The following is a 26,395-nucleotide window of genomic DNA, read 5'->3' as shown; positions in this document are numbered from 1 at the left end:
CTTCGAGAAAACACAAGACAGTCTACATAGAATACATGGCATCACTACTATAACCATGCTTTTGGTTTTTAATGGGTGCAAGTAGACAATACAAAGAAACAGCAAATAACTAACAAAACATTATCAAATTGATAAATTGATGTTACAGCATCCAGTACAACACAATGAAGAAATCCCTCTTAAAACTATCATGCTCCCACTTACTATAGAGAGACCTTTACACAGAGGGTCGCTCTATCCTTTCCATGGTTGAGAATCCCATTAGCAGTTTTTGCCATAGACATGTGCCCAATAACAATATACATAAAAGGTGAACAAACATTTACATCCTAGCATCCTAATCCCTAACAGGCCTGGTTAACATACTACTTATCTTTGAGGTATTTAAGAGGCACACCCCCCCCCACCTTAGCTAAATTCTTTGTGTACTTACTATCTCCTAAGCATTGGTAAATCCTTTATATCACCAATTCCACTCTTCTGTATTACAGCTTAGTAGTGGAGTGCTACTCAGTACATGAGATGCCATTTATAACCTCCACAAAATTAACTCCAAATGGATCTTTTTGTTTTGTTTTTTGAGGCAAGGTTTTTCTGTGTAGCTTTGGAGCCTGTGCTGGAATTTACTCTGTAGACCAGGCTGGCCTTGAATTCACAGAGATTTGCCTTTCTCTGCCTCCTGAGTGCTGGGATTAAAGGCATGTACAACCACCGCCCGTCTTCCGAATGGATCTTACACCTAAATGTCAAATTGAAAGTGCAGAACTTCTATAAGAAGCTAGGCTTCTCTGAATTTGGCAACCTGCCTAGGCCTTGGGAGGTTTCTCTAAGGCCGTGATGTTTAGAAAAAGAAATAGAACTCCTTCTCTAAAACCAGGAATATGCTTGGGAGAGCTGGTAAAGGTCTGTGGCCAGGGCTTTTGGGGAGGGTTGGCTTCAGATGCTGCTCTTTCTGCACATGGGGCTGTGGTTATCACAGGGCCACTGTGAACTTTGTTTATAATGTTCTTGAGATACCCCGTGCTCTTCTTGTGCAGCATTGTCTGACTAGCCTCCTTCTGAATTTGTATACTTCCTTTTAAAACTGAAAGCCGCAATTAACAAGAAACTTGTTGTTTAATTTGGCACAAATCTCTAGCCAATATGAGATAGGTCTGTGCTTTGGGTGGAAGCTATGGCTGGGAACCACTGTGCTGTGTCCTCCAGCTCACCCAGTCTCCAAGGGAACTACTCCTGTCATTCGGCCTCACTAGCCAATCAGGATGCCCCGTAGACCTGCCAGTCAAGTGGGCGGGTTCTTCCCGTTTCCAGACTTTTGGCTCAGCCCCTCTGCCGAGGAAGTAGGAAGTTGGCGCAAGTGTTCCGCAGTGGCTGCGCTGCGGGGAGTTGTGGGGAGAGCGAGGGCAAGTCTGACAGCCCCACCATGGTGAGCGAGGGGCTGCTGTCCCCAGACGGGGAGGAGGGACCAGCCATAGTGTGCGATCGGTCGTTGTCCCCAGACTGGGAGGAGAAGCCGCTGAGCCAGGGAGCCAGTGTGCTTGGTCCTACCCCGAAGCTGGGTGTGAGCCAGCGGCCAGACGCAGAGTTCGGCATGGTTCTGCCTGGTCCTGCCTGGTCTGCCTGGTCCTTGTGACTCCCTAGGCCCGAGTGGCAGCCTCTGAATAACTTCACTCCGCGGCCTGAGTGCAGAACATTGGGAGTGGGACTGTGCTTAAAAACAGCCTGTTGTTGACATCACTGTGAAATGTAGTGCTTGTATTGTCTCTATGAAAGGCAGATTTGCCAAACTAGGAGAGTCTCTAGGAGCTCTCAAATTCTGCACTGTTAACATTTAGGTTTGTGAGCTGTCTGAAGTTAATTTTATGGAGCTTGTAAATGGTATCTCCTGTGTAGAGTCACACTCCATTGCTAAACTGTAATGTAGAAGAGTAGAATTGATGGGACAAGGATTTACCAATTCTTAGGAGACATTAAGTCATATAAAGTAGAATTTAGGTAAGGAAGGGCTGCCTTCCAAATACACCAAAGATGCTAACCATGCCTATTAGATTAGTATGGTTAAGATGTGTATGTTTGTTCCCCAGCATTAACCAGCTATAAATCTACATTCCTATAACAATGTTTGAGACAGGGTCTCTAATTTGCTATCAGATGCCCATAGTCTTTCAGGGCTTCTCCTGTGTGCTTCCTATTTTGCCTTAAAGTCATTGGATTATTGTCATGCACTGTTGCAACTGGCTTTACAGTTCCTAAAACTTGGCTTATTGCTGTTTGAGATGTCACTAAAAAAGGAATGTTGTCTCTGTGTAGGCAGTCTACACAGCAAGTTTTATTAACTTTGTGTAATGGTTAATATTGTCAACTTGACAAGCTCTATTATCAGCTAAGAGACACTCGTTCAGGCACACTTTGAGGGCTCATCTAGATCATGTTATTCCCTGGGGTGTGCTATGAGAGATTAGCTTGCTAAATTCGTTGAGATGAGAAGACTCATCTACCAGAAGTGATAGTATCATTCCATTCTGTGGTGTTGGTACTGGATTATGTAATAAGGACCAAGATTTATCACTGTTAGGTTCCTGGCTGTGGATACAGTGTGATCAATCACCATAACCTGCCACCGTAGTTACTTTCTATAAAGCTTCTTTCACCATGGCAACTTTCTGTAAGGCTGCATCTTCATTTTTTGGTTTTGTTTTGTTTTTCAAGACAGGGTTTCTCTGTGTAGTTTTGGTGCCTCTTCTGGATCTCACTCTGTGGACCAGGCTGGCCTTGAACTCACAGAGATCTGCCTGACTCTTCCTCCCGAGGGCTGAGATCAAAGGTGTCTACCACCACTGCCAGGCTATAAAGCTTCTTTTTATTCATTTTAAAATTGTATTTTTTTGAGTGTCCACATGTTCATGCAGTGACAGTAAAGTTGAATAAGATAGCACCCAAGCCAAGTATGGTGTTACAACCCTGTGATCACAGAACTTAGTAGGCAGAGGAATGAATTTAAGGGTTTTAATTTCATTCAAAGACTGAGTATGCAATGGGGTATGGAGGAAGATCTGCAGGAATAGGTGAGACTGTGTGATGGGGCTCAGACAAATGTCCCTCGGTGACTTCTCCTAGACTCTAGAGCAAGCCTGTGGGCTGCTGGACAACCCCACCTTCTGGGCTTCAAGGTGTCTTCTTCTTCCATGAGGCCTGGGAACCCCAAGATCTAAGTATTGTGAGGTGTGAGTCCCAGTTGTCTTCAAAGCTCACATTTCTGCAGTGGCAAGAACTCACGATGTGTTGGGGTCAGGGATGGGGAGGAGACTATAATGGGCTGCTGATTGGGTGAGGCTAACATCATTTTGCCTCTTCCTTGCCCATATCCCAGTGTCCTTGTCACTTGACTGAAGGCAAGTCAAGCTGGTTTGAAGCACAAACAGTAATTACAAGGCTGGGAACAGGAGCAGTTTATCAGGCACCACCCAGTACGCCATCTCCAAGAGATCATGACTAGATGGCCTAGACAGTAGCGTCTCCAGGGTGCTGATTCTGGGACTCAGAGACCTGCCAGCAGCTCCAGTGCCCTGGGGCCACTCAGGTGCTCTCCTGTTTCCTTTTGTCCTTTCCCATCTCCTTCAGCTCTCCTGTCTACTGGGTCTCCTCTTGTACTCCTCTTTCATCTCCTAAAATTCGGTAAGGTGTCAGGTAAAAAGTGGAATCAGTAGGCAGTAGACTGGTGTGGAACTGGCTGGGATTCTCTGCCTCAGTGTCTTAGCTGACCATTTTACCCTATAACATCCTCCACACTTCATGAGTTTGAACCCTGGATCTCAAGCTAGCAGTGATACTTTGCAGTTTTGCAACCGTTAGGAAATACAGCCTCCTTTGAGAAATGGATTACTGTGGAGTACTCAAGTTTTATACCCAATGGAAATTTCTATTTGCTCTCTGATTCCTGACCTTGGACTCCCAGTACTGTTCCCAAATCTTTCGTTCCCTATTGGAGTATTTCTCCTTGGAACTACAAGCTACAATATACCTTTCCTCCCTCATATCACATATTGTTAGTTATTTTGTTGCTGCAAAGAGGAAAATAATTCAAACAACTCTCATGTTCTACTGTAGGACAGAAGTATATTTTTGTGTCACTAATTTTTGAATCTAAGTGTCAGGACACATAGACAAACCTCATATAGTCAGCCAAGTCAGTGCCAGGTACCAGCTTATACCCAACTATTTATCTTTTTGGTTCCCATGGAATTGTTCTTACAGACAGTTGTGAGCTGTCATGTGAGTGCTAGGAACGGAATCTGGGACTGCAGGAAGAACACCCAGTGCTCTTAACCACTGTGCAATCTGCCCAGCCCCTCTATTCTGCTTTCAGTAGGATGAAGTAGACTACTATATACAGGAGATTGGAACTAGCAGGACCATGGGGGCATCCTATGAGAAAGGTGCAGGTATTCTAGTGAACTGGCCTAAAAGAGAGGCTATGTGTGCTGCAGCTGACAGAGCTGAAGGAGTGGGAATAACTAAACCCTTTGGAGTCCAGGCAATTTCATCATGATCTCAAGATGCTGGACAAGGTGCTATAAGATTTGATATTTGCCCTGCTGGATTTTGGTCTGTTCATCTGTGTTATGCTCTGATTCTTTCCACTGGAATAGGAATGTTCATGCTGGAAATGTAATGGTATCATTTAAGGATATAGTAGAATGTGGTCTGATAAAAAGTAGTTGTTGCTATCTAAGAGTTGAAGAAGTATGAGGTAGTTAAATGAGTATGACACCCATAGACTCATATGTTCTAATATTGTTCCCCAATATGTGGAATGGTTTGGGAAGGAATAGAGCTATGGCTTTTCCAAAGGAGGTGTGTCACAGGGTTGGGCTTTGAGACTTCAAAAGCCTCTAACTATGCCCAGTATGCATTCTACCTCCTGCTTGAGGTTCAGATGTGAACTCTAAGCTTTTCTTTCTGCCTTGTGTTTACTGGGCCTTTATAGACTCAAACCCAGTGCCACTTTTAAGCCCAATTAAATGCTTTATTTTATACATTGCCTTGGACATGGTGTATTTCATCACAGCAATAGAGTAGTAACTATACAGAAGTTTTCTATGGAAAATCAGAATACAGAAAAGTCACCCCTTCCAATTATTGAAACCAGGGAGGAGTTTGTTCTAACTTTAGCTCTAGAGCAGTTAGCATCTGTCCCAAGCCTTTGAACATATGAGTGATCCCAAGATTCACATGTTTAGACTTCTATGAAGAAGCAACCGTGTTAAGAACAGTCCTTTATTTCTAACCAGACCAATATCAAATTACTTAAAAACTCTGTCTTCTATAAAAGATGGTCCAAAGTTTGGACTATCTATCTATCTATCTATCTATCTATCTATCTATCTATCATCTCAGTATTTATTAAACACTCGAATTATATTATACTTAGGGAACAAAGGTCAACTAAGATTCCAAACTAGACCTAGCCTTAAACAAAGAAAACAAATCAAAATTATATATACCTTTTAAACATTTTTAGGTCTTTATGAGATGGGTCTTACTTTGGAAGTGGCTATGTCAACCAGCATGGTCTCAAATTTATGAATAGCAGCCTATTTTTGCTCCCATTGCTGATATTAATGGCATGTGCTAGCATGTTTGGCAATATTTATTTTTTGAAAATGAGTGTGTGGGCACCAGTTGCAGACACCTGAGATGATTTTAAGAGGTATTATATTGTCTCAATTCTTCAATGCTCATTTTCCTGTATGTTACTTGGTTTTGTTCTATTCCTGTGTGTGTGTGTGTGTGTGTGTGTGTGTGTGTGTGTGTGTGTGTGTTGACTATGTAGCACATGCTTTAAAACTCACAGTGATCTTCCTGCTGTTGTGTCTGGAGTACTGGTATTAAAGAATGCACTACCATGTTGTTGGAGAATTTTTCTCCAGCTCCTGCCAGTCCCGGAGCCCACTTATAAAATAAACACACAGACGCTTACATTATTTAAACTGTTTGGCCATTAGCTCAGGCCTATCATTGTCTAGTTCTTACTCTTGTATTCAGCCCATTTCTATTAATCTTTACTTTGCCATGTGGCTCGTGGCTTATCTGTACTTTACATCTTCCTTGTCCTGGTGGCGGCTCCAGGTGGTCTCCCTTTTCTTCCTCCTTCAATTTTCTTCTTTCCTTGTCCCGGCTGTACTTCCTGTCTGGTCACTGGCCAATCAGTGCTTTATATAGAGCGATATCCACAGCACTCCCCCCCCTTTTTTTTTTCAAAAAGGAAGGTTTTAACTTTAACATAGTAAAATTACATATAACAAAATAATTATTGAGTAAGAATTACAGTTACAATATTAAAGAAGATATCTATCTTATATTTGTGAGTTTAAGGTTTTATATCTAACTTATCTTTTATCATAACTAAGGAAAATTTTAAGTATCTAGTCTTTAACCACATCAAAGACCTCAGAAGGATATAATACTACCTGAGAAATGGGAGAAGGATATAAGCAACTTTTGGGAATCTTGCAGGGTAGACAGAGACAGCTGACAGCCTGGACAGTCATTTAAAGTTTTCTTGTAAAGTTGGGACATCGGTTTTTAGCCCTCATGCCTAGAGTCTCTCATTTACTTTTTTCTGTGTCCTGTAGAATGTCTTGCAGTTTCCCATGCAAATCAGGAACCTGAAGGACCATTTTGTCAAGCAAAGTTCAGTGGTTACCTTTCTATGGGTCTTGTATGTCCAGTTGATCAAGCAGTCCAGGCAGGAACAGTTTCTTGTGCAAATGGCTATTTTTGTCAAGGTGAAGATAAACTACAGACATGTCTCACTGTCCAGAAAGTCTAAATTTTTAAGACATGAAGCAGGAACCTGGTTTTGGCTCTGTTTAGAATTGGTTATTAAATATTCTCAGGTTTAAGGTGGAAACTCGAGCCCTTTGGCGCCATTTGTTGTTGGGGAATTTCTCTCCAGCTCCCGCCAGTCCCGGAGCCCACTTATAAAATAAACACACAGATGGTTACATTATTTGAACTGCTTGGCCATTAGCTCAGGCCTATCATTGTCTAGCTCCTATTCTTATATTCAGCCCATTTCTATTTAATCTTTACTTTGCCACGTGGCTCATGACTTACCTGTACTTTACATCTTCCTTGTCCTGGCGGTCTCCCTTTCCTCCCCGCTTCCTCAATTTTCCTCTCTCTTTGTCCCGCCTATACTACCACAAACAGCTTGAAAAAGAAGTTTTATAGTGCAAGTTGTCTTGTTATTTTTTATTTGTTTGTTCATTTTACAAATTCAGTTTTAGTTGTTATTTTTTGTGTATGGGTATTTTCTTTTACTTGTGTCTTTATACCCCATGCATGCATGGTTGCCAAGGTGGCCAGGAAATGGTGGCTGAACCCCTGGAACTGGAGTTACAGATAGTAGTGAGCTTCCATATGTAATTTGGGTGCTCTAGAAAAATCTTTAGTGCTTATAACTGCTAAGGTATTTTCTACCCCAAGTTTTCTGCTCTTAATAATGTTTCCTATCAAAAACAGCCCAGTTGGTGGGTCAAACACCTGTTGCTCATAAAAAAGTGGAATTTTCCATATGATAGAATTAGCCTCAGGCAAGGATGAGCTCCTTAATTGAGTATTGAATAGAATGTGGTCGGCCCTAAAACCACACACATACAACCAACAAAAATGGACTCAGAAATTTTTTTAAGGTTTATTTATTTATTATGTATACAACATTCTGCCTCCATGTATCCTTGCATGCCAGAAGAAGGCACCAGATCTCATGGATGGCTATGAGTCACCATGTGGGTGCTGGGAATTGAACTCAGGACCTCTGGAAGAGCAGCCAGTGCTCTTAACTTCTGAGCCATCTCTTCAGCCCTACTCAGAAGTTTGTATTCATGTATTTCAGCATATGTATTCATACATACTTAACAAGGAAGAAGTTGAAAGGGAAGTATATAAGAAGGAATGGATTGAGAAAAACAAAGGGGGAAAGTGTTATAATGCCTTTTTATTATAAATGTATAGAAATAGCTGGGTGGTGGTGGCACACCTCTTTAATCCCAGCACTCAGGTTGCAGAGGCAGGAAGATCTCTGTGAATTTGAGGCCAGCCTGGTCTACAGAGCAAGTTCCAGGATAGGCTCCAAAAAGTTAACAGAGAAACCCTATCTCGAAACAACAAAAAAAGTATAGAAATGAAGTTTGAAAAAGAGCTAGAGAGATCACTCAGCTATTAAGAGCACTAGGTGTTGTTATAGAGGAATCAGATTCCATTCCTAGAACACACATGGTAGTGAACCATTTGCTGTAATTCCAGATCCAGGCATCTCCTGCCACCTCCTGGCTTCTGTAGGTAATGTGCAAAGATGTATACAGGCAAAATACCCATATAACTAAAATTAAAATAAAGGTTTTTTTTTTTTTTTTTTTAAAGAAAAGAATGGAATTCTCTACAGTGATGTCACAGCCCTGACAGACAGCAGCAAGATCTATAGTTAAAATGAACTTTTGGTCCTGCATGGAAGCTGCTGTGGCCTCCTGTGAGCCAGCCTGCTCAGAGTCAAAAGCAGCCTTGTTCTGACAACAGCTCAGCAGAGCTATCCAAATATGAGGGGCAACCACAATGCTGATAGATGACTTTTCCTTGATGTTTTCTATATTTGTGTTCCCTGTCCTTTGTTTTTTTGAGAATCATAGCACTGATACGTCTATCTTTTGATCAAACACCATTATTGACATGTAGTATAGGGTCCAAAGCAATCACTTTCACAGTGTCATTTACTTGATTTTCAGCTAAGACCATGTGGTACAAGATGAACATGCCAGAGGCATTTCTTTCCATCATTTTTATAATTTATATGTGTTCCTGCATGACTTTGAGGTAAGAATGCCTCTCAGTGTATCTGCTTATCATTGTGACCACATTCAGAAGTGGACTTATTAACTGAACATGCTTAGTAATAGGCAGAACTCTACAGTAACATGTCCAGACACCCTATGTAAAATCCCCATGCTTCCCTTGTTTAGGAAAAGCATTGCTTTGGAAATGACTCCTGTGCTCTTCTTGCCTCCTGCAGGTAAGGAATATTTCCCAGTTCTTCTGTCTGTGCTTCTGTGGTGACTATTCTTGGAAGTCAAACTGATTTCTCTGGAATTAACTGAACCTGAAGAACTGGATACACTTGTGAGGGATTTTTTTTCTTAATTGAAGTTTTGCAGCTTTTGAAGTGGGAATCTTTTGAGGTGATAAGATCCACTTTTAATATGTGCCATAATTTTTTTGTTGCCAGCCAACATATATAAAGAATATTGAAAAAGGAAGCTTTTTTTCCTTTCCTTAGTCCAAGGCCACTGTGGGTTTAGTAATGTTCTTGAGATACCCTATATTACTATTGTGAAGCATTGTTTGATTAGCCTCTTCCTGAGTTTGCCCCATGGTATGATAGTTTCTGCTGACTTCATAGATCTCTTCCATTTTGTTCCATTTACCCCCTGGAAGTAGTATATATGATGCTATTCTTCTTTTTTAAATATTTTTATTTTATAATTAATTTAATTTTACATATCAGCCACAGATTCCCCTGTCCTCCGTCCTCCCAATGCTATTCTTCTTAAGAGGCTTACTTGGCATGAGACATAGCTTGTGCAAGACCTTCCCAACCCAGCTTTAATCTCTTCTACCTTCTACTTTTACTGTCTTTCTGATGTTCTGGGACCTCCACTTCAGGACCCTGTCACAAAAGAATGACCTGATGATTCTGGTCACTGATATACTTAAGAAACAATTCTGGGAATATCTTTGCTATAGAAATCTCCTGTCTGCCTAAGTGGCTAGACCTGTAGTCTCCTATTCCTATTTAAATTATTCAAAGTGTAACCTAGAGCCTGAACCTAAAAAAAAAAAAAAAAAAAAAAAAAAAAAACACTTTAAAAATGACAGTGGATGTGGAATGCAAAATATGTTCTAGGCTAGCTCTTCTTGGATCATTAGCCAGAGGTGAATGCATGCTGTCATTAAAGAAATGTTTCTTTATTAATCTCTTAAGTGTATAGAGTTATTTCTCCCTGGGAAGGCATATTAATTCTAGAACAGCTGTACTTCGAGCCTTTTAGAAAATTGTTTATGAGTAAGCTTTCTTATGTTGACTCCAGTGTCCATGATCCCAGTCTTTTGTTCTCTGGCAATAACTTGCTCTCCTCTATATTACAACTCTTAAATTCTTAAAAAAAGGACTGTACCTCCTCAGATTTTTCAAATTGCCCACTTGAGTCATGTAGTCAACTGTTCTTTGCACTCACAGAAAAAGGATTTGTATGTAGAATATGGTTTCTGCCTTCAGACCAGAATATGGGGAATAGTTTATTGTGTACACCATAGGAGGAAATGTTAGGAAATGAGCTGCTGGGGTCACTAATATGGAAAAGGACCTGATTGTGGCAGGAAAGTGATTTTGTAATTTTCCAGCATGTATTAATTCATGCTTTGTGAATGAAGACAGACTATGTTATAGGTTGTAGCTGAAAGTTTTTCCATGTCCTGTGCGGTCCACAGCACGCAGACCCAAGTAAACACACAGAGGCTTATATTAAAACTGCTCAGCCATTAGCTCAGGCCTACCACTGACTAGCTCTTACACTTAAACTCAGCCCATTTCTGTTAAACTATATGTCACCACGTGTTCTGTGGCTTTACCTCTATGCCATTACATGCTGTTCGCTGGAGGGCAGGCTGGTGTCTCCTGACTCAGCCTTCCTCTTCCCAGAATTCTTCTTATCTGTTTATCCCACCTATACTTCCTGCCTGGCTATTGGTCAATCAGCATTTTATTAAACCAGTGTACAAAAGCATTATCCCACAGCATTTCCCCTTTTCTGTTTAATTAAAAAGGAAAGTTTTAACTTTAACATAGTAAAATTATATCTAACAAAACAGTTATCAAGCAAGAATTACAGTTACAATATCTTGTCTATTTATATTTGGCAGATTGAAAGAAAATATTCTATTTATCCTGTATTTGTGAGTTTAAGATTTCATATCTAACTTATCTTTTATCATAACTAAGGAAAGTTTTAACTATCTAGTCTTCAACTACATTAAAGACCTCAGAAGGGTGTAATGTTACCTAAGTAAACAGAAATTGCATTGTAAGCAACTTCCAAAAGTCTAGAATGACAGAGACAGCTGGCCACCTGGACAGTCACCTAAAGTTCCTCTGTAACTTTGGGGCATCCATCTTCAGCCATATAGGCCTAGAATCTCTCAGTCTCTTTTTCCTGTGTCCTGTAAAATGTCTGGCAGTTTCTTCTGTGAAGCAGGAACCTGAAGGACCATCTCATCTTGCAAAGTTCAGTGGTCAGCTTCCTATGGCTCCTGAATGTCTAGTCGATACAACATTTTTGTCAAGCAGTCCAGGCAAGAACAGTTTTTTGCCAAAATGGCTATTTTTGCAAAGAGAAGATACACTCCATATGTATGGAGTGTCTTTGACGCCCCTCTTTCTCTTTGAAGTAAATTGGTGCTGCCAGGAATAGACATGTCTCACTGTCCAGAAAGTCTAAGTTTTTAAAACATTTTAAATGTCATATTCTGTAGGTCTTTGAAGTGTTTGAAGATTATCTAGTTATCTGAAATATATCTATTTATACCTAGAAAACTAAACTAACATGACTATAAGATTGATTATCATAGATGATTAACTGTTAACCTGTATTTCTTAATTATCCATTACAATTGAAATGAGTTACATAAACACAATACCTTAAACAAGAGTAGAAATATATATAAAGTATAACAAAATGTTTCTTGGCCAAATGGCTATTTTTGCCAAGAAGAAGATAAACTCCATATGAAGTGTCTTTGATGTCCATCTTTCTCTTTGAAGGAAATTGATGCTGCCAGGAGTAGACATGTCTCACTGTCCAGAAAGTCTAAGTTTTAAAAACATTTTAAATGTCATATTCTGTAGGTCTTTGAAGAGTTTGAAGATTACCTATCTGTCTGAAATATATCTATGAATACCTAGAAAACATAACTAATGTGACTATAAGTTTATCATAGATGATTAACTATTAAACTGTATTTCTTAATTACCCATTACAATTTAAATGAGTTACATAAATATAATACCTTAAACAAGAGTAGAAATATATATATAAAGTATAACAAATTAACTTTAAATTTGTATTAAACTAAAATCTATAGCAATTTAAAATAAGTTGCTCTTTATAAGTAGATTCAATAATCTACCCTTTCATTCTATCATATCTATATCCTACATTTCAATATCATATCCCCCTTTCTTCTTTTAGAAAGAGATTGACTATGACCAATAACAATTTGCAACCAATAATCTAAGCAAAGACAAACATCTATAATCCATTTTTTGGGAATGTGGGCATGGTTTTCTAGGCTACTTCCTGCTGATAAAGGGTGCTGTATTCTTATGGGGATCCTGAGAAAATTAAGAATTACGGTCAAGTAAATCCTGACTGGACTTGACCTGACTGGACTGTGATGCTGTATTCTCTGAGCCAGTTGCCTTGAAGCTGTTTTTGGATGTTGGATCATCTGGGCCATGGTGTCATCAGAGACCTTTCAGGGGGTCTTGGCTGGTCAAACTATATTAGCCTGGACGCAATCCACAGGTTCTCATCTTTGTGGAAACAAAAGCAGAACCTCTTTTCCAAAGCAATATATCCTTAGACACATTTAAAATATACATATTGATTTAACACAGCAGCTTTTACATTCAAATGTCTTTCTGCAGTTAAAAATCCCAAAGACAATATAACCCAGACTCTCTGTATGATTTCCATCTTTATGTGGCTTATTTTTTTATATTACTTTTACTTTATCTTTAAAGACTTTATTTTTTTAAAATTTTCTATTTCTTTATATAACTGTCTATATTCCTTTTCTTTCCTCTTCCAAGCCTATGTACATTTTTACATACATTGTAAACTAAAGTCTTATTCCATCTGAATCTGCCCTATTGTGAACCTGTAATCCTTCTCTGACCAGGAGAGATTTTAAATTGCTAAACTGCATTTTGGGGACTGAAACAGCAACCTTGGCTACTGACTCTGCCCATTTCAGCTTTTTAGCCTGGCAGAGCTAGTTCACCTCCTGCTTTGGGAGCCATGCTGTTTGCTGACTGGGAGGCAGTGGGTCTATGCTTCTATCAAAGTAGCATGTAGCCCAGAAATCTTTTTCCCCCCTGTACTAGCAAAGGCTAAATCCACCATGCAGCGTAATGTGTGTCTTGGAGACACCTCTGTGTACTGCAGCGGGAATCCGCCATGCTGTAGGTCAAGCCCATGTGCCATGAACCTGCCATCCTATAGCTCAAGTCCACATGCCATGGCGCCTTTGTATCCCAGCTTTCCTGAGAGACGTAACTAGGAAGCTGCTCTTGGCTCTATTTTAGAACCCTTTTTTAAAACTTCTTCAGGTTTTGGGTGGAAATTCTTGCCGCCACATGTGGGTGCCATTTGTAGCTGAAAATTCTTCTGTGTCCTGCCCAGTCCACAGCCGCTCAGACCCAAGTAAACACACAGAGGCTTATATTAATTAAAACTGCTTGGCCTTTAGCTCAGGCTTACTACTGACTAGCTCTTGCACCTAAACTCAGCCGATTTCTGTTAACCTGTATGTTGCCACATTTTCCGTAGCTTTACCTGTGTGCCATTACATGCTGCTCCCTGGACAGCAGACTAGCATCTCCTGACTCAGCCTTCCTCTTCCCAGAATTGTCCTGTCTGTTTATCCCACCTATACTTCCTGCCTGGCTACTGGCCAATCAGCATTTTATTAAACCAGTGTACAAAAGCTTTATCCAACAGAAGTGGATGTACAAATTGGAAAGGTTAGCTTGAGCCAATGACTATTGAATTTCCAATTAGGCAACTCTCCCATGCAGATATGTTCAGTTCTCCTTGGCACAGTTATGTCAACTCAGAGGGTTGAGAAATAGGCCATTGACTATAACTGTGTGTGTCAGGTTACAGATTTCAGTGGCCTACATGTGCATATGGGCAAGATCAATTATTTTCTTATTAATGGCATTTCCTCTATTAGGGAAGGGCCTACATTTTTTCAAAGTCAATATAGCTAAGATTTTTTTTTTAATCTTAAAAATAATTTTTTTTATCATTTTTAAAACTCAATTATTGGTATCCCTTTTTTTCTTTTCTTTTTCTTTTTTTTTTTTTTTTTTTGGTTTTTCGAGACAGGGTTTCCCTGTGTAGCTTTGAACCTTTCCTGGAACTCACTTGATAGCCCAGGCTGGCCTTGATTGAACTCACAGAGATCCTCCTGACTCTGCCTCCCCAGTGCTGGGATTAAAGGCGTGCACCACCACAGCCCAGCTGGTATCCCTTTTAAAATATCATTTTCCTTATATATTAATGCTCTAATTTCTATTCGTTTCTGTTTTCCAGTGTTTCTTTCAGTTTGTTTATATGGTGTATTACATTGACTGATTTTCGTATATTGACCCATCCTTGCATCCCTGGGATGAATCCTACTTGGTCGTGATGGATGATTGTTTTGATGTATTCTTGGATTCGGTTTGCCAATATTTTGTTGAGTATTTTTGCATCAATGTTCGTGAGGGAGATTGGTCTGTAGTTCTCTTTCTTTTCCAGTGTTTCTTGGTCATAAGAATTTCCATTCCTTTTTTCTCAAGTGCTATTGATTTATTTTTTTTTTTCTGTTTAGAGAAATGCCTTCTCTAGTCTAGTCTTGCCTCATAGTATGTGAGTGAGAATTTCTTTGAACACCTAATCCTGCCTCTGCTGCCCAGTGCTGGAAAGGCAGTCCTGCAACTCTTTTCAGGCTGGGCTCTGACTGGCAAGTGAGAAGAAAAAAATAGACCAGCTAATGAGCATCCTCCAATTTCTCTTGCTTTTATGGGGACTTACAATGAAGAGGGACTTATGTAAGACTGACCAACTTTGAAGCTGGTGTACTGACTGCAGAAAGGGATGGGCAGGAAGGAGGGTGAGAGCTTTCCTGTTGTGACAGTAGTTGACATTAGCAGTGTGGAGTCAGGTAATCAATTTTAGATGATTGGTGAATGTCCTGAGTGATCATTTCTTGGGGTCACAGACCAGAGCAATCAATCTGGATAAAGGACTAAACTTATTGTGAATCCAAATTACAGTAGTTAAACTAGTTCAACCAAAATAGAAGATCTGGGTAAAATGGTGTGTGTGGTCCTGCTTAAGAAGACTGTTATTTTCCTGGTTTAAGATGCTCAGCCTGAGAGAAAGTTATGCATAATCCTTGGTGTGTTCTCATACACATCCCTGGTCTCTGGAGCACATGACCATAAAGACTGTTTCAACTTTTGAAAATAATTTTTTGAGATTATAACTACATCATCTTCACAGTCTCTTTGCTGCCTCCAAGACTTATCATGACCCCTCATTGCTTTATAGTTCATGGACTGTTTTTCTTTAACAAAAGTGACACAGTCACAACAGTTACTGTTTGAATGTGGCCTGTGCTTGTCTGCAGGACTTTCCATCTGTGAAGCAATGGGTTGGCTGCCCTGGACATTGAGTGTGTAATGGAATGTTCACTCACAGGAAGAATAACAGAATAACAGAAATAACAGAATAACATAAAGTGTTCTGGGAGACTGGAAGAATTTCTACTAAAATACAAATGTCCCAGCCTAGGGACCTGTCTGTCCCTAGTGTGGAAGGGCAGAGCTGGGAACGCCTGTTCTGTCTGAGGAATTTAGTTTAGTCATTTAGTCTCTGCTCACCCAATAGAGGAGCTGCTAATGTCCTGAGGCCTAGCTGAGTGGCCCTAGCTCATGAGCGATTCTGGAAGGCTTAACAATCAGAAGCACCAGTGGGGGTAGCTTACAGGTTCCTTGCAGGATTCTTTTCTAGTTCTGCTGTAGAGATCTGTGAGGGAGACCACAATGTATGCCATGGTGAACATAGGGGTCACTGTTCCCAGACCAGGAAGAGCAGGTCTACTGAAATGTCAGAGCTACTTAGACTGGGATGGACCTTGAATTAGACTGTGGTTCTTTTGGTCTATGGGGTGACCTGGTCAGTGGTCCTTGGCCTCTGAGCTTTCCTGAGTGTTGATTCCCTAGGAATGGAGGCTCTACCACCCTGGCTATGGGAGGCTATAATGCTCATAATATCACTGTCCAGTGTATACACACAGACATTGTGTTTGGTGTGCAGTGGGAAGAGAGATTGGAAAACTGAAGGCCTGGTTTCTAAAAATAGTTCTGAGTGTTGCAATCCACATTCAGGTTTGTCTTATAAATGTTACAGATAGTTTTGAAAGTGGTAGAAAGGAAGTGATGAGGAAATCATCCTTCAGCAATACATGATTAGAATGCTTTTAACATTCTGCTCCTGCCATCCACCATGTTGTGATTCAGTGATGTTTAGTTCCAGGAAACAAAAAGATTTTCTGAACTGCAGAGGTTTCTCAGCTATGCATGGTGTTGGGCAGGTGGATAGAGGAGATTTTGCATCTTGTGCCAGGATCCATGTTGTAGGAAGCAGATTTTAAATTATTATTATTTTTTTTTTTTTTGGTTTTTCGAGACAGGGTTTCTCTGTGTAGCTTTGTGCCTCTCCTGGAACTCACTTGGTAGCCCAGGCTGGCCTCGAACTCACAGAGATCTGGCTGCCTCTGCCTCCCGAGTGCTGGGATTAAAGGCGTGCGCCACCACCGCCCGGCTTAAATTATTTTTTGATGTCATTTTGTAATTGAGTATCAATGGAGCTATGTTTGCCTGAAACCACCGGGGGCATGAGGGGCTGTAGAGCCATGGCAGGATTTCAGGAGATCACCTCTGGTGGCAGAGAAAGCTCTAGAGCATGGGGCCTCTCTGGAAGAAATATTAGTAGCTTGAGAGCCAGAAACAGTTTAAGGGTCACTTTTGAGTTAGTTTTTGGAGAGTTGTGAAGTCTGTGTTTATTTAATTTCTATACACAGAGTCATATGTAGTTTGGTAACAATGGTCAAGATCACAGTTTTCCTGTCTGAGTTTCCTTTGTTCTTTTGATTAAAGCTTGACTCTCTCTCTCTCTCTCTCTCTCTCTCTCTCTCTCTCTCTCTCTCTCTCTCTCTCTCTCCATATATATATATATATATATATATATATATAGCTTTTGTTCTTGGCTTTTTCTCTGGATCCTCTTTCTTCCACCACAGATATTGTACACATTCTTGATTACTGTACATTTGTGTTAAGTATAGAATAACATTGTATCAATGTGTGTACTATTTTTTAATTATCCCATTGAGCATTCAAAGTGTTTCCACTTTGCATGTAGCTTTGGAATCAGCTTTTCTGTTCTAAATTGTTAGGGATTTTCTTCAGATTATATTCAATTCATGCTGTAAATTGACTGTGTGCAGCATCTTAATATTGATGCATCATGTTCCCAAGAATTATTTATTTACTAATTTATTTGTTTAGGTTTTGTTGTGGTGGATAAAAAGGCCTGCTGGGCAGGTCGCTCAGCACATGTTCTTCATAGGGATGTCCTGAGTTCAAATCCTAACACCCAATTCAGGAGGCTCATAAACTCTTGCTACATACACTACGTACAATGTTTCTTTAAAAAAATCTGTATCTTGCGTTTATTTTTAAAAGTTAGGAGTCCCACTAAACTCGAAGGTAAACAACCATAACATATTTGTCAAGGACCTAGTACAGACCATTGAGTCTCTGTGAGTGCTGCTTCAGTCTCTGAGAACTCCTATGAGCCCTGCTTCCTTGATTCTCTAGTGCTGTATTCTCCTAATGTCCTTGAACCCACTGGATCCTACGAAGTCCCACCCCTCCCGCTCTTCCTCAGGGAGGAAGTTCCAGCTAATGTTTGGTTATGGATGTCTGCTCCCATCAGCTCCCAAGGGAAGCCTCACTAATTTGATTGGGCTAAGCACCAACCGATGAGTATAGCAGAATATTTCTTTCATTTCACTGACTTTTTTTTTTCAAGCAGTTGTGGTTAGTTCTACCCTAGGTCTCTGAGCCATTCAGTTCCCAGTTTCTGCCCAGTCAGTGTTTGGCATGGCTTCCTCTAGTGGCTTGGGCCTCAAGTTAGTCCAGTCGTTGGTTGGTAACTCTCACAAGCTCTGAACCACCACTGTGCCAGCATATCTTGCTGGCAGGACAGGTGTAGGTCAAAGATTTTTTTGCCTGGGTTGGTGTCCCAGTCCCACTGCTGGGAGCCTTGCCTGGCTAAGAATATGGCCACTTCAGGCTTCTGTATCCTCAGTTAGTTACTAGGAGTCCTCACACAGGGTACCCTCATAGATTCCAGGAAGTCTTCACTGCACTAGGTTTCCACATTGCCCCATAAATGCTCCCCTTTTCTAGTTTTCTCTCTGTGTACTCTCTTCCCCCTTCCTTACCTCCCCTACCTGATCCTTACTATTTCCATCCCCTCCTGCACCCATTCTGTCCACAAAAATCTATTCTATTTCTCCTTCAAGGGAGATTCATGTGTTACCCCCTGGAGCCTTCCTTGTTACTTAGCCTCTCTGGGTCTGTGGATTGTAGCATGATTATTCCTTATCTAACAGCTAATGCCCACTTATAAGTGAGGACATATCATGTTTGTCTATCTGAGTCTGGGTTGCCTCATTCAGGGTGAAATAGAACTCAATAAACTAGACATCAAAAAAACCAAACAATCCAATTAAAAATGGGTTACAGATCTAAACAAACACTATTCTCAGCAGAGGAATCTCAAATGTGTGAGAAACACTTAAAGATATGTTCAACATCCTTAGGTATCAGGGAAATGTGTGGGGGCCCACAGAGGCTCCCTAGTAAGGCCTTACTCAAGGTCAGAAAGTCTGAGCTTGCTTTGTCCAGCAGGGATCCATAATAGGATGATTTGGCCAAAGGCATGGCTACCAGGTATTTTGAAGGATCTATACTTATTGGTACTTTATACCTAGACCTTAAAAGGGGGAGGTCTTTTGCTTCTCCCCTTACTGATGTATAAAAGGCCCATCATGAATAAACTTGGGGCAACTGGGTATTGACCCAGGTCCCTCCAAAGCTATCTTGCATTTCTGTCTTTCTCTCTGTCTACATCTATATTTCTTCCTATTATTTCTCAATTCCTCACTCCTCCCTCCAAGAACCCTTCAACAGGTCCCTGACAGAAATGTAAATCAAAACTACTTTGAAATTCCATCTTAACACCTGTTAGAATGGCTACGATCAATAACACAAGTGGCATCTCATGCTGGTGAGGATGTAGAGCAAGGGGAATACTCCTACATTGCTGGTGATATTGCAAACTTGAAAAGTCACTGGAAATTAATATGGGAGTTCCTCAGAAAACTGGGAATTCATTTACCTCAAGACCCAGGTATGCCACTGTTGGACATATACCCAAAGGACACTACCCTACCACAAGTACACTTGCTCAACTTTGTTCTTAGCAACTTTATTCATAATAGCCAGAAACTGGAAAGAACCTGGATATCCTTCAAGTGAAAAATAGATAAAGAAAATGGTATATTTACACAATGGAGTATTACTCAGCTGTTAAAAAATGATATCATAAAATTTGCAGGCCATGGATAGAACTAGAAAAATTCATCCTGAGAGAGACAACCCAGACCCAGAATGACAAGCATTATATGTACTCACAAAAAAATGGATATTAGTTTAGTTATTAAGTAAAAGATAATCACACTACAATCCACAGACACAGAGAGGCTAAGTAACAATTAAGGCTCTTGGGGGCCACCTGGACTAAATACATTTTCATAGGGTGACCATAGCTGCATAGTGAACTGGGACAGAATGTAATTGATTGAAAAAAACACTCATAGGATGATACATATGAACACTTTTCTCTCATTGGTGGCTTTCTTTATGGTGCTTATGGAATCTTCACTAAGAAGAGCCTTTCTAGAGGAAGTTCCTCATTGGGGATGTGATTTGACTATCTATAGCTTCACCTCATTTCCTGTCCTTTGTATCTACTTTCTTGTTGAAATTGATCAATGCGCTTCCTTCTCTAGCTGTCATGAACCCACCACCATTATAGACTGTATCCCTGAATAATATAAGATACAGTAGAAGCAATTGCTTTTCATTGCTATGTCCTTAGGTTGCTTGTTTTTTATGTATTTCTTTATTTTGTAATTTTTTTGTTTTTGAAGGCAAGGTTTCTCTATATAGCACTGGCTGTCCTGAAAATAGTTCTTTTTTTTTTTTTTTGGTTTTTCGAGACAGGGTTTCTCTGTGTAGCTTTGCGCCTTTCCTGGATCTCTGTAGCCCAGGCTGGCCTCGAACTCACAGAGATCCGCCTGCCTCTGCCCGCCCCCCGAGTGCTGGGATTAAAGGCATGCACCACCACCGCCTGGCGAAAATAGTTCTTGAGGCAAAGATAGCCTTGAACTTAGATCTGCCTGACTCTGCCTTTCATGTGCTGATAGTAAAGGTGTGGGTGAACACGCCCGGGTTTTTTATTTTTGTATTATTGACTGGTGAACCTGCAGTGTAGGTTTTTGTACACAAACATATGCTGTTATGCTGAGCTTCACCAACATTTTGAATTCTTAACTTTGTAGAGGATATCACTTTTTCTCTTTTGATTGCATATAGTCTGTACTGTCTGAGGTTCTTGAGTCATTGGATTGCAGAGGTGTGACATTCCTACAGCCTTCTGTTGTATGTTTTGAATTTTTGAATAAATATGAATATTTTGCCTATATGCTTCTGGTGCTTCCAGTACTTAAAGCATGGACTCAGAACCTCTGAACATGGTTTATGGATAGTTGTGAGCCTCTGTGTAAGTACTGGCAACTGAACCCATCTTCTCTACAAGACCAGCAGGTGCTCTTAACTCCTAAGTCATCTCTCCTGCCCTATTTTTTGTTGTGTTTTTATTTTATTTTATTTTTTTACAATATGTATATATATTAAAGATTAATTAGTTAATTATGTATACAGTATTCTGCCTGCATGTATGTGTATAGGCCAGAAGAGGGCACAAGATTTCATTACAGATGGTTGTGAGCCACTATATGGGTGCTGGGAATTGAACTCAGGACCTCTGGAAGAGCAGCCAGGGCTCTTAACCTCTGAGCCATCACTCCAGTCCCTTGTTGTGCTTTTTTTAAAATCTGGATTTACAATGCTTACATTTTCCCCTGTCCATCTCTAATGGGTTAAACTTGTATTCTCTTTTAGTAAGATCTTAGTTAACACTTAGGGTTTCTGAGAGATGAATAGAAAACTGGAATGAATGCATATCTCACTGAAGTAGGAACTTCAATGAGAACTCTTTTTTGTTTATTTGGTTAGTTGTTTTTGTTTTTTTTTGTTTTTTTGTTTTTGGTGGGGGCAGGGTCCATATATGTACCTTTGGCTATCCTGGAACTCATTTCATAGACCAGGCTGGCCTCCAACACAATGAAATTCACTTACTTCTGATTCCTGAGTGCTGGGATTAAAGGCGTGAGAGAATACGCTCTTCTTGCCCATCTTCTTTGTAGTTAGTAATTGTTTATACAATTTCTCTGATGTGTACTGAGTCCTGTTGATTTCTTATATCTCTCTGTAGGTCTGTTAATAGTCATTTCTCTTGGAAGGGCAAATTCTATTCAAAGAGCCAGGAAATTACATTTCTGAACTTCCTTTTCAGCTAAATTCAAACACATCTTGGTGATTATATTAGAACTTCTCTGTCATGGAATAAGTGTAAGAAGCACTGTAATTATACAAATATATTGTCAAAGAAGTATACATTTACATTGTGATCAATATCTCACTTTCTCTTGTATACATCAATGGGATATATTAGAATTCAGTGACCTATGATGATGTGCATGTAAACTTCACTCAGGATGAGTGGGCTTTGCTGGATCCTTCCCAGAAGAGTCTCTACAAAAATGTGATGCTGGAGACCTACCAGAATCTCACTGCTATAGGTAAGACCATGAATTTTTCCTTTCAACTTTTAAAAAAGGAGAAAACTGTTTCTTGGTTATTGATGCTCTACTGTAATTTTGATTGATAAAAGTGAAGAATGTGGTGAATAAATCAGGTATAATTCTTAGGTTCACTGAATATAGTAACTTAAACTTTGCATGATCTTCAATAATATACATTTTCTGGTATTATATTTTAGGCTACAAATGGGATGACCATAATATTAAAGAAGATTTTCAAAGATCTAGAAGACTTGGAAGGTAATTTTCATGCTGATACAAATGTCCCACAAAAAAAATTTTAATTTGTAGTGGAAGTTTTTTTTAAACTTAATAAGAATTTATTTAGTCTTTGTGTCTTTCACATCATGACTGTCTTCCCTGCCCCAAATAAAACAAAATAAAATTTAAGAGAAAAGGGGAAAAGGGGGAAGATTTCCTCATGGAAGCTGAAGTATGACACAGTGAGTCATGTAGTAAACCCTTTATCCACACATTTTTTATGTAGGCATTTATCACAAAGAATAATTGGTCTGATTCTAGGCTTTGCTGTATCACCCATGCTAGGCCCTCTGTGGGACTCTTCCTGGACATCTCATTGCTGCTCTTTGTCTTGGAGATCTTGCAGCTCTGAGTCCACAGGACTGATCTCCTCCTCCAGTGCTCTAGGAGATCACGGATAGGGTGGATATTGGGGTGGACCAGCTCATAATCCTGGCTCTGGTCCTGGGTACTTGCAGGGTTGCTCATCCCACCAGCTGAGGTCCTGAGGTCATAAGAACAGGAGAGCTGTCCCCTGTATTCATCACCAGGGTGAGCTCTCCATCTCCCTGGCTAGCTCACCCCTTGCAGTGATGAGCAAGGGCCAGGACCAGTTCTCTAGTTTTCATGTCCTCAGGGTCCATTCTTCATCACCTATACCTTCAGGACCAGCTCTACTGGGTTGCCCAGGTAAGGTGTAGGGGCCACTCTCCCGAGTGCTGCAGCTGATGAGGGGCAGGGACAGCTCTCCTGCTCTTATGACCTCAGGGCCAGCTCTGCCACCAGCGTCAGGTATGTATGGGTAGGGGGGGAAGGCATCTCTTTCCTCCCTATGCTGCCACTAGAGAGATGAGTAGTGGGTACAGCTCTCCTATGCTCACAGCCTTGGGGCTGGCTCAACCTAAACCTCTGCTAACAGGGTTGGCTCTATTGTACGTCTCAAGCAAGGCACAAGGCCTGTTCTCCCACCTGCCTCAGGTGTTGATGGGAGGGGAGGACATCTCTCACCCACTAATGGCACCACTAGACACATGGGTAGCTTGCTGTGGAAGTTTTAAGGAAAAGCAACAGTGTAAATGAGCACAGCTTTAAGTATGTTGATGATTACTAAATTGTCACAATACCATGTACCTCAGTGTCAGGTATTTGATCTCTTTTTGCAAGGCATTCCTCTGAGAAAGAAGACAAGGAAACAATGCCTTAACAGATACCACCACTTGAATCATAGCCCCATGATAGCTAGGCTGTAAAACTGTTAATCCATTTAGTTCCATAGTACTCAGATATAACAAAAGCCATACCCATTGATTAGGTGATAAGTACATTTCTAAAGCCTTCTAACACAGAAATAGTCTGTAGTAAAGCTAATGTTATATACTTGTGGTGAGTTACCAAAGTTTAGTAAGAGGGGGAGTTTATAATAGTTAAGAAGATTGTTGTAGAAAAACCTTAATACCTGTACCATATGTCTTTGAGGAACAAAAAAATAAACTGTAAATGCAGTGTGGAAACCTTTTATTAGGTATTCTGTCATTAATGTTATATCACATGTCACTCTGAAAGCATGCCATGTATGCATAAAGGATATGGAAAGAAGCAATGTACTTCTCTTTCCCAGAACAAGTAGACGATATGTAGTAGTTCCCACTCTGAGTAGACTTTCTGAATGTGATATAAGTTTATAATTAGTTGTTTTTCCAACTTCATTGGAAATATATCAACAAACTCACATCAGATAAAAGCCCTGCTGCTACAAAAAGTGTGGAAATTCTTCTGTTTGTCCTGGTTCACATTGCAAATGTAGTGTGATTCAACATATAAAAAAATGAGCCGGGCGGTGGTGGCGCACGCCTTTAATCCCAGCACTCGGGAGGCAGAGCCAGGCGGATCTCTGTGAGTTCGAGGCCAGCCTGGTCTACCAAGTGAGTTCCAGGAAAGGCGCAAAGCTACACAGAGAAACCCTGTCTCGAAAAAACCAAAAAAAAAAAAAAAAAAAAAAAATGTTATAAATGTAATCAGTGCGGTTATCAGCTCTGAATTCTTCCAGTTCTCTCCAATTATATGAAAAAGCTCATATTAAAAGGATGCTATAAATGTGAGCCCATGTACTAAGGGCTCTAACCATTACAGATATCTAAGACCCCATAATGATTAGGAACCCTATGAATTTAAACAATGTAAAACCTTAAGATCTGACTCTTCTTTACCCTTAGACCAAACTGTAAGATTAAGTCATACAGATAAAAACATTTATCAGCATAATGGATGTGGTAAAGCATTTACATGTGCCAATTATCTTCACAGGCATGAAAGAAGTCATACTGGAGAGAAACCCTATGAATGTAGTCAATGTGGGAAAACCTTTTCACGACAGAGTAATCTCCAAGTACATAAAAGAACACACACTGGAGAAAAACCCTATGAATGTAATCAATGTGGGAAAGCCTTTGCATGCCACAGTTATCTTCAAAAGCATGAAAGAATTCATACTGGAGAGAAACCCCATGAATGTAAGCAATGTAGTAAAGCTTTTGCAGATTACAGTAATCTTAAAATACATGAAAGAACACATACTGGAGTGAAACCCTATGAATGTAATCAATGTGGTAAAACCTTTTCACAACAGAGTCATCTCCAAATACATAAAGGTTCACATACTGGAGAGAAACCCTATAAATGTAATCAATGTGGGAAAGCCTTTGCATATCATCGTTCTCTTCAAAGGCATGAAAGAGTTCATACTGGAGAGAAACCCTATGAATGTAAGCAATGTGGTAAAGCTATTGCATATTACAGTAATCTTAAAATACATGAAAGAACACATACTGGAGTGAAACCCTATGAATGTAATCAATGTGGTAAAACCTTTTCACAACAGAAGCATCTCCAAATACATAAAAGTTCACATACTGGAGAGAAACCCTACAAGTGTAACCAATGTGGGAAATCCTTTGCATGCCATAGTTATCTTCAAAAGCATGAAAGAGTTCATACTGGGGAGAAACCCTATGAATGTAACCAATGTGGTAAAGCTTTTGCATATTACAGTAATCTTAAAATACATGAAAGAACACATACCGGAGTGAAACCCTATGAATGTAATCAATGTGGTAAAACCTTTTCACAACTGAATAATCTCCAAATACATAAAAGTTCACATACTGGAGAGAAACCCTATAAATGTAATCAATGTGGGAAAAGCTTTGCATGTTATCGTTCTCTACAAAAGCATGAAAGAGTTCATACTGGAGAGAAACCTTATGAATGTAAGCAATGTGGTAAAGCTTTTGCAGATTACAGTAATCTTAAAATACATGAAAGAACTCATACAGGTGTGAAACCCTATGAATGTAATCAATGTGGTAAAACCTTTTCACAACAGAAGTATCTTCAAATACATAAAAGTTCACATACTGGAGAGAAACCCTATAAATGTAATCAATGTAGTAAAGCTTTTGCACATCATAGTGTTCTTCGAAATCATGAAAAAAATCATATTGGAGAGAAACCATATGAATGTAATCAGTGTGGTAAAACCTTTTCTAGACAATATAATCTCCGAATACATAGAAGAACACATACTGGAGAGAAACCCTATAAATGTTATCAATGTGGGAAAGCCTTTGCATGTTGTAGTGGTCTTCACAGGCATAGAAAAATTCATGTGGAAGAGAAACCCTATGATTGTAATCAATATGGTAAAACATTTTCACAACAGAAGCATCTCCAAATGCATAAAAGCTCACATACTAAAGAGATCCTATAAATGTAAACAGTTATCTCCAAAGGCATGAAAAAAATCATATTGGAGAGTAAATGTATGAATGTAATAAGTTTCATAAAGTCTTTGTACTTCACTGTAATTCTTGATACCATCAATGAGTTCATCCAAGAGTAAAACCTGTATTGTGTAATCAATTTGTTAAAGTCTTTGTATATTATAATAGTCTTTGATGACATGAAAGAACTGCTACTGAAGGGGAATCTATGAGTATAAAGAATTTGGTAAGATCTTTAGCCAACAAACTTACATTTAGTTACACAACAATATTGTGGTGAAAAAAAAGCTGACACGTCAACATTCTGTTCAAGCATTATAATGTCCCTCTTTATTTTGTTTGCACCTACAAATTCATGGACAATAGCTCTGTGGACTAAATTAGCAAGACAAACCTTTTAGATATCACACTTC

At 39.8% G+C, this 26,395-nt stretch overlaps 1 protein-coding gene across 2 annotated transcripts; it reads left to right on the top strand.

Annotated features, from left to right (window-relative positions):
• Window positions 1–1,300: 1,300 nt before the first annotated feature.
• LOC114709576 (zinc finger protein 431-like) lies at window positions 1,301–26,121 on the top strand. 2 transcript variants are annotated; one of them, XM_037211786.1, is made up of 4 exons: window positions 1,301–1,426; window positions 21,816–21,942; window positions 22,143–22,203; window positions 24,508–26,121. In XM_037211786.1, exons 1-4 carry the CDS (start codon window positions 1,424–1,426, stop codon window positions 25,967–25,969), a joined length of 1,653 nt encoding a protein of 550 aa, XP_037067681.1. In that variant the 5' UTR covers window positions 1,301–1,423; the 3' UTR covers window positions 25,970–26,121. The 2 variants fall into 2 exon arrangements, with proteins under 2 accessions (XP_037067681.1, XP_028749339.1); XM_028893506.2 differs by lacking the exon at window positions 24,508–26,121 and having other exon boundaries at window positions 22,143–22,207.
• Window positions 26,122–26,395: the final 274 nt, after the last annotated feature.

This window comes from Peromyscus leucopus, chromosome 17, assembly GCF_004664715.2.
Source record: "Peromyscus leucopus breed LL Stock chromosome 17, UCI_PerLeu_2.1, whole genome shotgun sequence".
NCBI lineage: Eukaryota > Metazoa > Chordata > Mammalia > Rodentia > Cricetidae > Peromyscus > Peromyscus leucopus.
Note: the sequence above shows the minus strand (reverse complement) of the source record. Positions and strands in the feature narration are given on the sequence as shown.

Bases quoted from the DNA above. Each gene is read 5' to 3' on its own strand.
- LOC114709576 (XM_037211786.1), top strand. The intron at 21,943-22,142 runs GTAAGACCATGA...ATTATATTTTAG, and splicing joins CCAGAATCTCACTGCTATAG to GCTACAAATGGGATGACCAT. The intron at 22,204-24,507 runs GTAATTTTCATG...TTATCTTCACAG, and splicing joins AGATCTAGAAGACTTGGAAG to GCATGAAAGAAGTCATACTG.